The sequence below is a fragment of the Lepidochelys kempii genome, chromosome 12 (assembly GCF_965140265.1).
Source record: "Lepidochelys kempii isolate rLepKem1 chromosome 12, rLepKem1.hap2, whole genome shotgun sequence".
In the NCBI taxonomy this organism is placed as follows: domain Eukaryota; kingdom Metazoa; phylum Chordata; order Testudines; family Cheloniidae; genus Lepidochelys; species Lepidochelys kempii.
The window spans coordinates 652,568-667,244 of NC_133267.1; the positions used below are offsets into that span (position 1 = coordinate 652,568).

At 49.0% G+C, this 14,677-nt stretch overlaps 1 protein-coding gene across 1 annotated transcript; it reads left to right on the top strand.

The window, feature by feature from the left end:
• The first annotated feature begins 214 nt into the window (after positions 1-214).
• On the top strand, positions 215-14,270 carry LOC140896492 (C-signal-like). Its single transcript, XM_073308418.1, has 6 exons — positions 215-361; positions 3,311-3,362; positions 5,375-5,562; positions 7,136-7,297; positions 12,769-12,891; positions 14,157-14,270. Exons 1-6 carry the CDS (start codon positions 215-217, stop codon positions 14,268-14,270), a joined length of 786 nt encoding a protein of 261 aa, XP_073164519.1.
• The last annotated feature ends 407 nt before the right edge of the window (positions 14,271-14,677 follow it).

Sequence of the window (14,677 nt, forward strand, 5' to 3'; positions counted from 1 at the left end):
TCCTGCTTCGAGCAGGGGGTTGGACTAGATGACCTTCTGGGGTCCCTTCCAACCCTGATATTCTATGATTCTATATGCCTCCAATGAAACTAACAAAAAAAGGTAGGTGGGGACTCGACTGAGTGAAATCAGCTCAGGGGAAATGACACAGCCCGTATTTAACTGAACTTGCAAAGAGACGGAGACAGAGACTAGAGGCAGCTGCAAAGAGACCATGGCAGGGTTTCATGTCCGTAGTGTCCTGGTGACTGGATCCAATCGAGGAATTGGTCTGGAGCTGATCAAGCATTTTATAGGGAAACCGAACCCACCCGAAGTGATCTTTGCCACCTGCCGGGACCCAGAGGGAGCGCAAGCGCAGGTGAGAAGCAGCTTTTTTGCTTAGCTGAACTTTATTTTAGAAAATGTTCCCCCAAAAGGCATGGAATAAAAGCGGGTTTAGATGGCAGATCCCATGAGAACTGAATGAGTCTGTAACAGGTTTCCCAGCTGAATGTTCCCCTCCACCCCTGAAACCTCCTGCCCTGCTAAAACAGGGAACCTTGCACGTTGCAGTAGGAGGCCTGATTTGGACTGACCCCAATTTTACCCAACCCTAACACTACTGGGCCTGATTCTCCACTGCCCTGCACCTTATGCAGAGTGGGTGTGAGGTGCTGCCATTCTGTTAGCTCCCCCCAACACACACACAGACATTCTGTCCGCTTCTGCCCTCCCTCTGCACACGGATCACCCCCAGTCATTGCTGCTCCGACATTGCTCCTCCACTCCCCTTGACACTAATGAAACTCTGCTGCTGCACGTTAACTATACGCAGCTCTCGTGCTCGTTGTATCACTCACTTGTCCCCATTATCATGTAAAGTATTGGCTCCTCGCAGAGCCGCAGCTAGAGCATCACAGATATGTTACCCTGTAATGATGGCAGGGAGCCTGGCACATTGCCCAATCAGGTACCCGATTTGTTTCAGATCCATAGGCCTGGATGCCAGGGGTCCAAAGCAGACCTGGCTGATGTTCAGGCTTGGCGTGGGGAAGGATGCTGCTATTCCATAAATGCTCAGACTGAATCCAACACTTTGTCTGAAAGTGCATGATCTCTGCCCGACCACCTCACCGCCTCTGAGACCCCAGCCCTCCTTCCCCAGCAGTGCTGGGACCACCCATTAACCCTTGATGTCGCTGTGGAGGAAGTGAGGTTTGCCTGTTGTCCCATAATCCTTCCTATAGTGGGAGCTCTCCCTGTGATGCTTCTTCCTCTCTGCCCTCCTTGCCCGAGCCCAAATGTCTATAGTGCTGCAACCTGAGCTAGGGGCCCTCCCACCTCTCAGGGTCCTACAATCTGGGCTCCTGTAAAGCATGAACATCCACACTGCAATTAAGCAGCCCCTTAGCCTGAGCCCTGCGAGCCTGAGTCTGCTGGAATGGGCCAGGCAAAGGTGTCTAATTGCAGTGTAGACATACCCTGCGAGGGTAATAAACTAAGTTCCCTCTAAGATAGCCCCAGCCCAGGAGCTGCCCCAGCGGGGATAGGCACCTCTCCCCTGGCCCTGGAGCTGCTGGGGCAAGAGAGATCTGGGGGGAGTCCTCTCTCCCCAATGTAGGCCCGGGACACCCTGAACCCCAAACCCCTCATCCCCAGCCCCACCCCAGAGCCCGCACCCCCAGCCAAGCCCTCACCCTCCCGCACCCCAACCCTCTGTCCTAGCCCTGAGGCCCCTCCCACATCCCAAACCTCTCATCCCCGGCCCCAACCCAGATCCCGCACATGCAGCCGGAGCCCGCACCCCCACACACACACTCCAACCCTCTGCCCCAGCCCTGAGCCCCCTCCTGCTCTCCGAACCCCTCGGCCCCCACCCCTGCCACACATCACCTCCATATCGATGCACACAACAAAATTCATTCTGCACATGGACATAAAAAATTAGAGGGAACATTGATACTAAATGGCTACTGCTCTCCAGCAACTGTCTTCAGGGAGGATCCCAATGGCCCCCTGCCTCTCCGTATCTGCCCATGGCTTGTCATGGAGAGGCAGGCCAGAAACCGATATCTAGAGCTGGGTGAATAATGGATATTTTGGTTTGCTGACAATTCCAAAAAAGCAGACAAACAAAAATATTGTTTTGGCTCAAACCAAAAACAATTTTTACAAAAATGTTAGAAATTCGAAAAAAAAATCTATTTTGGGTGTAATGAAATGTTTGCTTCGATCTGAAACAAAATATTCTGATTCTGAGCAATTGTAAATGGTTTGGAAGGTTTGTTTTTTTTAAAAAAAAATTATAGGAAATTTCCAAACAAAAGTTGTTTCAAACAGAAATATTGAAACATTTTGATTTTTTCAGGTTTCTCTAGAAACCAACACAAATTCACAAGCTCTTTTGGTGTTATCAAATCTGCAACTTTGGTCAAAGGAGTTTTGGCCAAAATTATTCACCCAGCTCTGCTGATATCCCCAACCCGACCCCCAATCCCCATATGACAGCAATGGGGCAAAAACGGTTTCTACCTTGCTACTTTATCACTGGTGCTAAAAGATGCACCTTGACTACTTCACAACAGCCCACAGGAGATCTGGGAGGTTCCTTAGCTGTTTCTCAGGGCAATTACTAAAACATGAGCTGATCCCCAGTGCCTGCTCCTGGGGGCTCTGGAGAGGAGGCCCCTGCCCAGCAACGGGAACAAGAGAAAAATCTGTCAACAGGAGTGAGTGATGGGTATGGGGTAGCAGGTGAGTGATGGCTGGGGCAGAGTTGGGAGAATGGGGGAAAGAGGAGAACTGATGGAGAGAGGTTGAGGGGATGGGGAAGGAAGAAGAACCAGGAGGCAGGTTAAAAGAGAGGATGGTTGGGGGAAGAGGAGTGACAGACAGAAAAAGGGAGTGAACAACATGCAAGGTGTGTGGAAAGGGAAAGCCAGCTGAAGGACAGACTGGTTGGGGAACAGCATGGGGTAAAGGCCCTAGGCAGGGGAGAAGCTGGGACTTCATATGCACCCACTCTGATTTTTTGGTTGCATGATGACCCAGGTTGTTCCCATGGTCTTCACCCAGAGCAGTGCCCTGGTGTTCCCAGGCCAGCCACAGGGTCAGCTTCTGCTCTCTGTTAAACTCACATACCCCCATTCAAATGAATGGGATTGCATGTGGGTGACAGCAGAATCTGTGCCGTAGGGCTGTGGGTATTCTCGGTGCCAGGGCTCTGTCTGACGGGGCGATGCAGCATTTGTGCCTGTGTTTTCACTTAGGTTCCATAATGCTTTTTTTTTTTTTTTAATTCTTCTTCTTCTTCTTTTTTTCCTTCCAGGAATTAAAAAAATTGGCTTCCAAGCACCCAAACGTTATGATTCTGCAGCTAGGTACGTCCTCAGCACATCTCTCCTGCCAACCAGCACGCTGCAGACACTGCATGGCCGGCTGTCCTTTAGCTGCTTTCTGATTCGCAGTCTCTGCTCTGACCCTTTCCACGTCCATTCTTTTCCAGCTTCCTAGCACCTGACTAGATCATAATCACTAGTGCAGCTAAATGGGCCTCAACTTGTTAGTACACTGCCCGTGTCAGTGGATTGTAGTTCTTCATCGCTGAACAATGCAGAAAGCGCAGTCACAGAGGCTGCCTGCCTTGTCTGGTAATCTGTGCCAAACACTGAACCTGGTTCTGCTCCCTTTAAATCAAAGAGGTGTTCTGTTCTGCCGCTGAATGCAGCATGGGAGCAGGACTGGATCATGCTCACTTTTGTGAGAACTGCAGTGAGAGAAGATGACAAACTAAATCTCAGCCAAGCCTAGCGTCGCCGGGAACAGTCTTGATTGACAATAATAGGTAGAATATGCCTGAATGTTCCTTATACAACATGCCCTAAGGTGGGGTGAGGCTGTCATAGCAACAGAACTCATCTACTAATACATGACCATACAATATACCAAGGTGTTGAATGAGGTTACATGTTATGGAATCATTCAGAAGAGATTAGGTGATTACAGTTTCCAGATCCATTCCAGTCTTAGTACAGTTTTTCCCCCTCCCTTCTAACTTTCTCAAAAATAAATCTCCCTTAGCCTGAAAATTCACAAAATTATTCCCCAGACAGAAGTGGTTTGTTGTGTTTTGTTTTGTTTTTAGTCTGTTGTTCACCCTCGCATGCATGCAGATTCTTCTTTAGATTATGACCCTGGTTTTAACAAATTCAGTTGAGAAAATGTCTTTGGTTTAAATTGGTCTGAATTTCAAAGAGGCCAGTTAGAGTCATTGAGAGCCTGATTATGAAAGGAGCTAAGCACATGCATCTATCAGTGCCTTCAGCCGGACTTCTCAGCATCTCTGAAAACCAGGCCCAATGGTGTCTCAAGACAGGCACGCAAAATTAGTGGACACTTCTGGCCAAGATCACACAGGAAGTCTACGGCAGAGTTGGGATCCTGATCACCTGGTTCCTAACCCCGTGTTTTAAGCACATGACATAAAGTCTAAGCTCCTAAATCCATATTTAGGCACCTGAATAGACATGAACTACTGGCTTTCAGTGGTCGATCAGGCTACTAATATTCAGGTGCCAAAATATGGCTGTAGAAGCCTAACTTTAGGCACTCAAGTTTGACCATTTGTATCATAAAACTGAAACACAAAAACACTTGGAAGTTCTCAGCTAAGGTTGTCCATGATTGACATTCATTAACTTAGAGTAAATTTGTAAATTAGCACCAAGCTAGTTTTGATAAAACAGCTTTAAGTTGGCCAAAAGAGTCATTAGACACCGTTTTCACCTCTCTACTGCACAAATCACCATCGCGTCTTCAAGTTACGTAGTACAACGTTAATGAGGGTAGGTGCAGCCATGAAAGCAGTCATTCCAAAATTTCCCTTTCCTTTCCAGAAGATCCTTCCTTAGTTTGCATCCAAACCCACACATCTAAGTGTAAGGGGCATTATATGAGTCTAACTTTGCACTTAAGATCTACTCAATAAACTCTTATTGCACTGAAGTCTCCAGTTCAGTAACCTAGAGATGTTGCCAGGAAGGCACAGGTCTGGGCTGGCTTGTTCTCAATTAAAAGTGCCTGGAAATACTTTATGAACTTTTTGCCTGAAACAGGAAATCCCTGACTGGATTTATGCTCCCTGCCGTGACCTCAGGAATGGAGCGCACATTCTAACAGTGATGTGGTTAAAATTGGGTTGCGGGTTGTGAACGATCCATCAGAGTTAGGAGTGAGCCAGGCCTCTGCTCAACATATTAACTGAATTCTCTGTCAGCTGTCTCTAGAGATGGGCTTTTAACCAGGCTACCAGAACTGTGGCTGTATTTATTTCATATAGTATCAGGAATGGAACCAAACCGTGCTCATAACCAGTCCTGTATTCTCTCTCCAGAAGCTACAGACTCAGCGAGCATCAAGAGCGCTGCAAAGAAAGCTGAGGCCCGTCTGGGAGGAACTGGCCTAAATTTGCTGATAAATAATGCTGGCGTTATGCTACCAAGCACACTTGAGTCAGCCACTCCTGAAGATATGTTAAGTGTCTATAACACAAACATTGTTGGGCCGCTGTTAGTGACCCAGGTAAGAGTCCACCTTCGGGTGAGAATACTTAGGATTTTTGGTTTAAAGCAAGATAATTAGCTGAAGAGATCTAGTATTTCACCCCACCCTGCTTTAAAAGAAAGTGGCCCATTTGTTAGCATTAGAATAGATTTTTCTGTGTTCTGATAAAGCCCAGAGGTTCCAATCAGGGTCAGAGCTCTGTTGTGTTCCATGGTGTACAAACGCAGAGGTCGGGGGGCGGTTGTCACAGCGAGCTGTTCAGAGGAGCAGACAGATACAGACCTTGCAGAAGGGTCCAAAGCAGTTGAGCCTTCCTAAGGCTTCCCCTGAATGCTTAGGTAATACAGACCTGCACATAGACCAGTTGTGTTAAACACCCTCTCTGTTATGCTTTGCCATGTTCCTGCTGCAAATGTTAAACTCTCCTTCCTTTTCCGAAGGTTCTTTTGGGTCACTGTATTCACCACTGCTTCCCGAAGGGAAGACTTGCAGATACAGCTGCATGAATTATGCATTTCTTGGTTTGTTGGCAATTTTTAAAAGTTAAAAAAAGTCATTCTGGATCAGAACAAAATGATAATTTTTGGCAAATCACAGAGTAAAAACTAATACTAATGATGATGATTATTATTATTACTTCTTCATCATTTGGTCAAACAAAACAGTTCAATTTTGAACATTTTAAAATATTTTTGGATTTCTTCAAGAGCAAATGAAAGGAAGTTTGAACCAAAATGTCATTTTGAAATGAAAAATTAAAATGTTTCAATTTTTTCAGAAACTTTCCCCAAAAGAACAAGTCTGTGAAGTCGACGTGAATTTGTGAAATATTGCGGTGTCACTGAATCCGCATTTTTCACTGAAAACAAGTTTTGGTCAAAAACTTTTGCTCAGCTCTGCTTGCAGGTGCCAAACCAGACCCGCTCTGAGAGCTGGGGAATCTCAGGATTCCACCCTGGGGAGGTAACAGCACGAGGTGTAACACCTGATGGGGGGCTCTCAGAGACCAGAGAAGCGGTCAAAGGTGCAGCTGCCCTGGTAACACTGACACACTCCGTTCGCTATAATGGGGTGACACAGGCCTAACAGAGAAGAGAATTTAGTGCACCCACTTTTTATGCCATTGGTGATCCAGACATTGCAAGCCTCATCTAGATGCTTATTATTATTTATCAATTAGTAGTATTATTGCTTATACAGCACTGTAATTGGACCCAGCATTTTACAGCTGGCAACATGCAGAGCAGAATAGAATCCAGCTCTCACTCTAAAGAGTTTATAGTCTGAAGACACAAACAGGTTCAGGACAGACAGTGGCATTCTAGGGACACTCTAGGTGGTAGAAGGAACAGAGCAGGTGGTGGTTGAGGAGTAGCTTGAAGGCGGAGATACTCAGGGATAGCTAATTAGGAAGCTGTTCTAGCAGAAGGGGTGCCATGAAGACAGGTGGGAAATGGGGAGAGGGAGGAAGAAGCAAAGGGGGGAACCGGTTGTGGGGAGCCCAGGAAGTGGGACTCAGGTGCAGGCAGATTTAGGTCTGAGAAACTGGTAAGTTTGTTATCAAGGACAAAGTGACCCAGTGTCTCCCCAGGCATTCCTGCCCTTGCTGAAGAAGGCTGCCCAGGGCAGCAACCAGAAAGGGATGAGCTGCAGCAAGGCGGCCATTGTCAACATCTCCACTGTTCTGGGATCCATTGAGAAAACTCCTGAAACGTTCTCCTTCGTGCCAGTAGTCTCCTACCGCTGCAGTAAGGTATGGCTCCCCCAGGCTAACCAGTCATGGGGTAGTCACTGAATCTCATATTTCTCAGCCTGAAGATAATGAATGAAGGTGATGACCATTCTGAAATAGTTACATCCACGATGCCCAAAATGGAGCATATTTAACCCCCAATAGGAAAGGTAGGTCTTTGTCCATCTCTTGTGACTGGTCCATATAACAGAATTAATTAAGTCTGTTAATTTTAATGATCTGGAAGATGGTGTGGATTGCACCCTCAGCAAGTTTGCAGATGACACTAAACTGGGAGGAATGGTAGTGTGACAAAGCTCTGTCCTTGCCTCCGTGGGTCCCGTGTTTCTTGGCGGATTTTTGCTAGCCTCAGAGCTCACTGTGACCCTCTCTCTCTGGAGACAAGGGTCACAGTCTACTGAGCCACTTTCATCATAAGCCAGCGAGGGAGGTGAGGAGAAGTTATCCTTCCTTGCACAGTCTCTGTTGTCTCCTAGTCTCAGTGATTAATCAGGGGGCAAAGGTTGGCGGGTGGGGGGAGCCTGGGCCCACCCTCTACTCCGGGCTCCAGCCCAGGGACCCTATGGTAGCTGACCTTTTAGAAACATGACATGTACAATTCCTTGGGCTACTTCCCCCACAGCAGCCCTCACTTCCTCAAGCTCCACATCACCCTTACCTCAGGACCTTCTTCCTTGTGCCTGATATGATGTGTACTGCTCAGCCTCTCCAACAGCGCAACTTCCTCCCACAGCTCCTGACATGCACACCCGCCTGACTACCTGGGAGGCTTTTAACTAGTTTCAGCCAGCCCCTGATTGGCTTCAGCTGTCCCAATCAACCTAGCATTCTCCCTGCCTTCTGGAAAGTTCTTAATTGGCCCCAGGTGTCTCAATTGACCTGGAGCAGCTGCCATTTCACTTATCCTGGCACCAGGGATTTGTTTAGCCTGCAGCTAATATATCTATCTCCCACTACTTTTCTATAGCCATCTGGCCTTGCCCCATCACAGTATTTATGCTAGAGGTTAGGGATAGGATACAGAGGGACCTAGACAAATTAGAGGATTGGGCCAACAGAAGTCTGATGAGGTTCAACAAGGACAAGTGCAGAGTCCTGCACTTAGGACGGAAGAATCCCATGAACTACTACAGACTAGGGATGGAGCAGCTAGGCAACAGTTCTGCAGAAAAGCACCTAGGGGTTACAGTGGGCGAGAAGCTGGATATGAGTCAACAGTGTGCCCTTGTTGCCAAGAAGGCTAAAGGCATTTCGGGCTGTTTAAGTTGGAGCATTGCCAGCCAATCGAGGGATGTGATCATTCCCCTCTATTCGGCATTGGTGAGGCCTCATCTGGAGTACTGTGTCCAGTTTTGGGTCCCGCACTACAAGAAGGATGTGGAAAAATTGGAAAGAGTCCGGTGGAGGGCAACAAAAATTATTAGGGGCCTGGAGCACATAACTTGTGAGGAGAGGCTGAGGGAACTGGGATTATTTAGTTTGCAGAGGAGAAGAATGAGGGGGGATTTGGTAGCTGCTTTCAATGACCTGAAAGGGGGTTCCAAAGAGACTGTTCTCAGTGGTAGCAGATGACAGAACAAGGAGTAATGGTCTCAAGTTGCAGTGGGGAAGGTTTAGGTTGGATATTAGGAAAAACTTTTTCACCAGGAGGGTGGTGGAGCACGGGAATGGGTTACCTAGGGAGGTGGTGGAATCTCCTTCCTTAGTGGTTTTTAAGGCCCGGCTTGATAAAGCCCTGGCTGGGATGATTTAGTTGGGGATTGGTCCTGCTTTGAGCAGGGGGTTGGACTAGATGACCTCCTGAGGTCCCTTCCAACCCTGATATTCTATGATTCTATTAATAACCTTCCCTGTAGCACCCAGTGAGGAAAGAGGCAGAGGGGGGAAAAGAACTCCTGGACCTTCTCCCGCTCCAGTCCTGGGACAGGGGCATGAAGGGGTTGCAGACGGAGCAGTGGTGAGATGGGGAACAGAACTGATGTCAAGCTTGGGGGGTGCAGAATTAATTGCTTTATTGAGATGGGGGGATGATAACCCTCCCACACACTTTTGTCAGACTGCTATAAGCACTGACTGTGAGTGCATAGTTATTGATTTCACTCTGGGACAGGATGTAAAATATTGCCCCCTTTTCCTTGGTGGCATAACAGGAACCGTCCTCGGCCAGATATAATCCACCATACTGGCCAGACTCCTTCTGAAGCAAGATGTATGTGGCGCTACAAAGGTGTTGGAAGCTTCATACTCTCTCCCTGGGAAGTTTGCTGCCCTCACAAATTCCACCACACTTGGCTCCAACGCTGCTAAGTCTTTTGATCTTACAATCGCCTATTGCCTCCACCCCACAGCTTGTAAATGCCCATGTGCGTTGAGCTCCCAAGGGGCATGGGCTCACCACGCGTCCCGTGGCCATCTTCTTGGAATTTCTTCCTGCATGTGCATGCTGCTGCTCTCTCCAACAGCCCAACTTTTGTTTTAAGACCAATATTTTTCAGACACCCTATTGCTCACCTGAAGGGTCCCAAGGTGCTGAGCAAACCCTGCAATGGAAAACCTGTCTTATGAAAGGAGACTCAAGGGGCTTGGCTTGTTTAGCCTAACTAAAAAAAGGTTGAGGGGAGATATGATTGCTCTCTATAACTATATCAGAGGGATAAATACCAGAGAGGGAGAGGAATTATTTAAGCTCAGTACCAATGTGGACACAAGAACAAATGGATATAAACTGGTCATTGGGAAGTTTAGACTTGAAATTAGACGAAGGTTTCTAACCATCAGAGGAGTGAAGTTTTGGAATAGCCTTCCAAGGGAAGCAGTGGGGGCAAAAGACCTATCTGGCTTTAAGATTAAACTCGATAAGTTTATGGAGGAGATGGTATGATGGGATAACATGATTTTGGTAATTAATTGATCTTTAACTATTCATGGTAAATAGGCCCAATGGCCTGTGATGGGATGTTAGATGGGGTGGGATCTGAGTTACTACAGAAAATTCTTTCCTGGGTATCTGGCTGGTGAATCTTGCCCATATGCTCAGGGTTTAGCTGATCACCTTATTTGGCGTCGGGGAGGAATTTTCCTCCAGGGCAGATTAGAAGAGGCCCTGGAGGTTTTTTGCCTTCCTCTGTAGCATGCGGCACGGGTCACTTGCTGGAGGATTCTCTGCTCCTTGAAGTCTTTAAACCATGATTTGAGGACTTCAATAGCTCAGACATACGTGAGTGGTTTTTCACAGGAGTGGGTGGGTGAGAGTCTGTGGCCTGCGTTGTGCAGAAGGTCAGACTAAATGATCATAATGGTCCCTTCTGACCTTAGTATCTATTACTCCTGGGGGAATTCTGCGCCAAAAACATAAAATGTCTATGCCAAAAATTTTAAAATTCTGCACAAAATATTTTACAATTCTGCAAAATTCTGCATTTTATTTGTGAAAATAACACAATATAATCACTCCAGTTTCAATTATTTTTGTAATTTATTTCAAAATACCTGTCAACAAGTATGTCAACAATATAGACAACAGCAAAAAAGACTCCCCCAGCAGTAGAGAGTTACAGAAACCCCTATGACAATCCAGTTCCAGTTGGGGGCTGTTGGAGGGGCCTGTGTGGGGCCCCCAGAGCCCAGACACTTGCACTCACATCTCCCCAGAGCCCAGCTGTGGGGAACCACCCCAGCCCAGATACCCCCATCCTGCTAGAGCCCAACCAGGGGGCATTCCCTATCCCAGACACCAGCACCCCCAGAGCCATTATTCTCCCAGCTTCTTTACTGTTCTGCCAGGGTGTGGTGTGGTGCAGTCCTGACCTTCCTTGATCTTTTCCAGAGCCGGCTGGGTCTCCCAGGCCCTCTCCCGTCCTCAGGAGACTGAGTAGCAAGCAGAGCATGCAGCCTCCAGCCCAGCCAGGTTCAGCGCTCCAGCTCCTCTCACTGCTCTGCAACCTCAATTTTGCGAGGGAAACAGGGAATTCTGCAAAATTCTGCATCATGCAGTGGTGAACGCAAAAGCTCAGGCACCTGACTTAGGCACCCGGACAGCCCAATGCAGGTGCCTGCAGATGGCTGGTGCGTACAGCACTGTGAGATCCTTCAAGGGTAATCTTCACTGACCAAAAGGATCTTTATTTCCACTGCTCTGCTGAAGACGGCTAGAATTCCACTCCCTCCAAGCGCCCATGGAAATGCCCCTCTTACCACTGTGGCCTCTCTCTCCCAGCTCTGACCCACCTCCCATCGAAGTGTAAATGGGGAACTTTCCTGGCTTATGCACTATGCCATTGGAATTCGCTAGTCAAAGGATCTGAGTCCTCGCTCTCACTCTCTTCAGAGGCCTGCCTGATCTCGGGGACTCCCTTTCTACTCTCATCTGTGGCAGAGTCCTTGTAACCCTGACAAGGCTGGGCCCAGGATTCTTGGGGCTCGACTCCCAATCTGGTTGTCGTACTTAGGATGGGGCTCGAGTGTCTCCACTCCGGGGTACCCTTTCTGCTCCAGACGCTTCCCTGACCCACTGATTATCGCATATAGTTCAAAGCAAACACGATTTATTAAACAGCAAGTCCTTAAAAATAAGCAGAAACTGGGAAAGGTGAAAAGAAAAGCCTTCACCGCACTCTGTGGTTTGGGGAAATCCCAAGCAGCTGTGCCTGGAATGTAAGGGAAGTGCACAGTCTGCTCCTCACATGTCCCAGGTCCCTGGACAGGCCCTGGCTGTGCTGCAGGGATGCCGCAGGTCAGACAGGCACTCTGGCGGTTGCCACATGCCCTCAGGTTCTAGGTGGCAGGGCCCTTCCCCCCAGCATCACCCCCCATGGTGGTTACGATCCCCCTCCCAGTGCGACCCACAAGGCCTCTTGACTGGTGGGGTCTCCCTGTGCTGGGCCCTATGCCCAGGGACCCCGTCTGCCCAGCTGCTCCCTGCACCTGGCTCCAGACGGCTCCAGCCCCAGCTCCACTCTGCCTCCAGCGCATCTCTGATTCCAGCCCTCCTTAGCTTGGCCCCGCTCAGGCCCAGCAGCTCCAGCACACATAGAGGATAGGACCCCCTGCCTCATGACTCCCTCAGTGGCCTGGCTGACCTGTCAATCAGGCTGAGCTGGAGCCTTGGCCTCAGTCAGTCAGTCTCAGGGTCCTGATCTCTCATCGGCCCTTCCCCCTTCTTTTGGTATTGGGAGATGGCCAACCACAAAACCTCACTGAGTATCAGTGAGGGGCCAACAGTTCCTTCACAGAAGGCTCCTTCCTCTCTTCTTCCCTCTGCTGCCTTTCCCTTGCCCCAGGATCTTCTTCCCCCTGCCACTGCAGCACTTCCCCCCCCCCCAGCTGAATCCCTCAGTTCCTGGCTAGTCAGGCAGTGAATGTTCATCAGTCCCAGATGCAGCGTCCCACACGTGCAAATGAGCCGGGCTTGGTGGGTTGTGCCTGGGGGGTGCTGTGGCTCTGCTTTCGCTCACCATGTGCTTCGCCTCCAGGCGGCGCTGAACATGCTCACAAAGTGCCAGTCGATGGGATACAAGCAAGATGGGATCCTGTGCACTGCGCTGCACCCGGGCTGGGTGAAAACCGAGCTGGGAAACTTTCAACCTAACGTGCAGGTAGCGATGGCTCTCAGCAGAGAGATGGTCTGGGGAAAGGTGGGGTTGCACCAGCATTTCCTTTTACTCAGAGATTCTTCTGCTGCCTCTACTGTGATATGTGTGTTGGCAGGGAAAACGAACTTGCGCCAGATATTTAATACAGCCATAATTAAATCATTTGCTCAGGAGAAAAATGGAACATTCACAGAGGATCCACCAGCCTTCAGGCCACATCATTCATGAAATAAAATGAAGGACTTTCAGCAAAAACAGGCTTCTGATGCTACAGAGCGGGCTGTGGAGAAAGCCTTCTGCAGCACACACTACTGAGCCTCATCAACCCCAGTGATAGTTAGGAAATACAGGACCAGCGCATCTCCACCAGAGCTAAGCAACAACAGCATGAGGGCCAGTGTATCCCAGCTGCTGCTGTTTCTATGGCTGTAGTATATACAGGCCTGCTCTGCGCGGGGTTAGAGAACAGGAAGCTAAAAAGGCCAATTGGCAGCGCATGCTGGTGCGCTCACCTTTGCTAGCACTGGGGAAGCTGAACTGGTCCTAGTGCAATGGTGCATGTCCCAAAATGGGTTTGTGTAGATGCAGCCTCTGAGCCATCCTCAGTCTTGAAATCAGTGTTTTCCAATGATATACTCATTCCATTTCTATGTAAGTCCAGAGCTCCCCCTGTCTGTATAGCCACTAGGATTTGGGAAATGTTAACCATGGTGTCGCAGGGTGGCTGGCTCTTTAAGGGGAGTTGGGTGCCGCCTCACCCGTGGCAGATCAGTTACTCCGCAGCTGAGACTGATCAGCTAGGGACCAGGTGATTAGAAAAGCCAGCAAGAGGCTCAGTTGGGGTAGAAAGCTGCCAGGAGCACGGAGACTGGTGGGAAGCCCCCTCGTCAAGGTGAATCACTGCTGGGAGCAGGGTGTGGTAAGTGGCCTGTTGAATGGAAACCTTTAGGGGCTAGACAGGCCCCCACAGAAGACTCCAGGTTAGGGGGAAGGGACACTTGATTGAGTGCACTAGTTTTATATGCAAAAGAAGATTCTTTAGGCCAGTAGTTCTCAGACCCCCTTCAGGCAAGTGGGATCCAACCCGGTTTCAGAGGGTCACAACTGCCTTCCTTGCTAGATGGCCAGATACCCTGGATTTCTTTCTGTTGGAACATGGGGTCACTATATGGAAGAGGTTGAGAACCCCCAGCCAGCCCTGGATACTCAGTGCTTGGAGAGGAAAGTGCAGTTGTATTCTGTCTCACACTCTGGCATGAATGTTGCAGGCAGACCTGACGGTGGACGAGAGCGTGAGCGGGCTCATGAAGGTGATTTGTGACCTCTCTGAGAAACACCATGGCATCCTGATGAGCTGGGAAGGAAACACCCTGCCCTGGTGAGAACCCAGCGTGGAGGTGTGAAAGAATCAAGGAGCAGCCTCTGCTGAGCACTCTGGCACCTCTCTGTGCAACTGTCATAAATATGGATGAATAAAAATCACCCCCTGAATCAGAGCCTGTGTTGAGTCTCTTCTCAGTGGTGCCATGGGGGCAGGAGACAGCAATGGGACACAAACCAAGGAAGAGAACTACTTTAAATGGGCAAATCCTTCACTTAGTGCCAGCAGTGCAGAGGGCCCCGCCTGCAGCACACCTGCCGCAGTTCCATTGGCTGGGGGAGAGCCTGCCCCAGCTGCCCTCCCCACCATACACACTATGCCAGCTTTCTCACTTCCATTCAACACTGGCCACCCCACCAAAATCCACCACCCCTACGAACACTGCAGTTTGCTCGCCACACTTCCGTG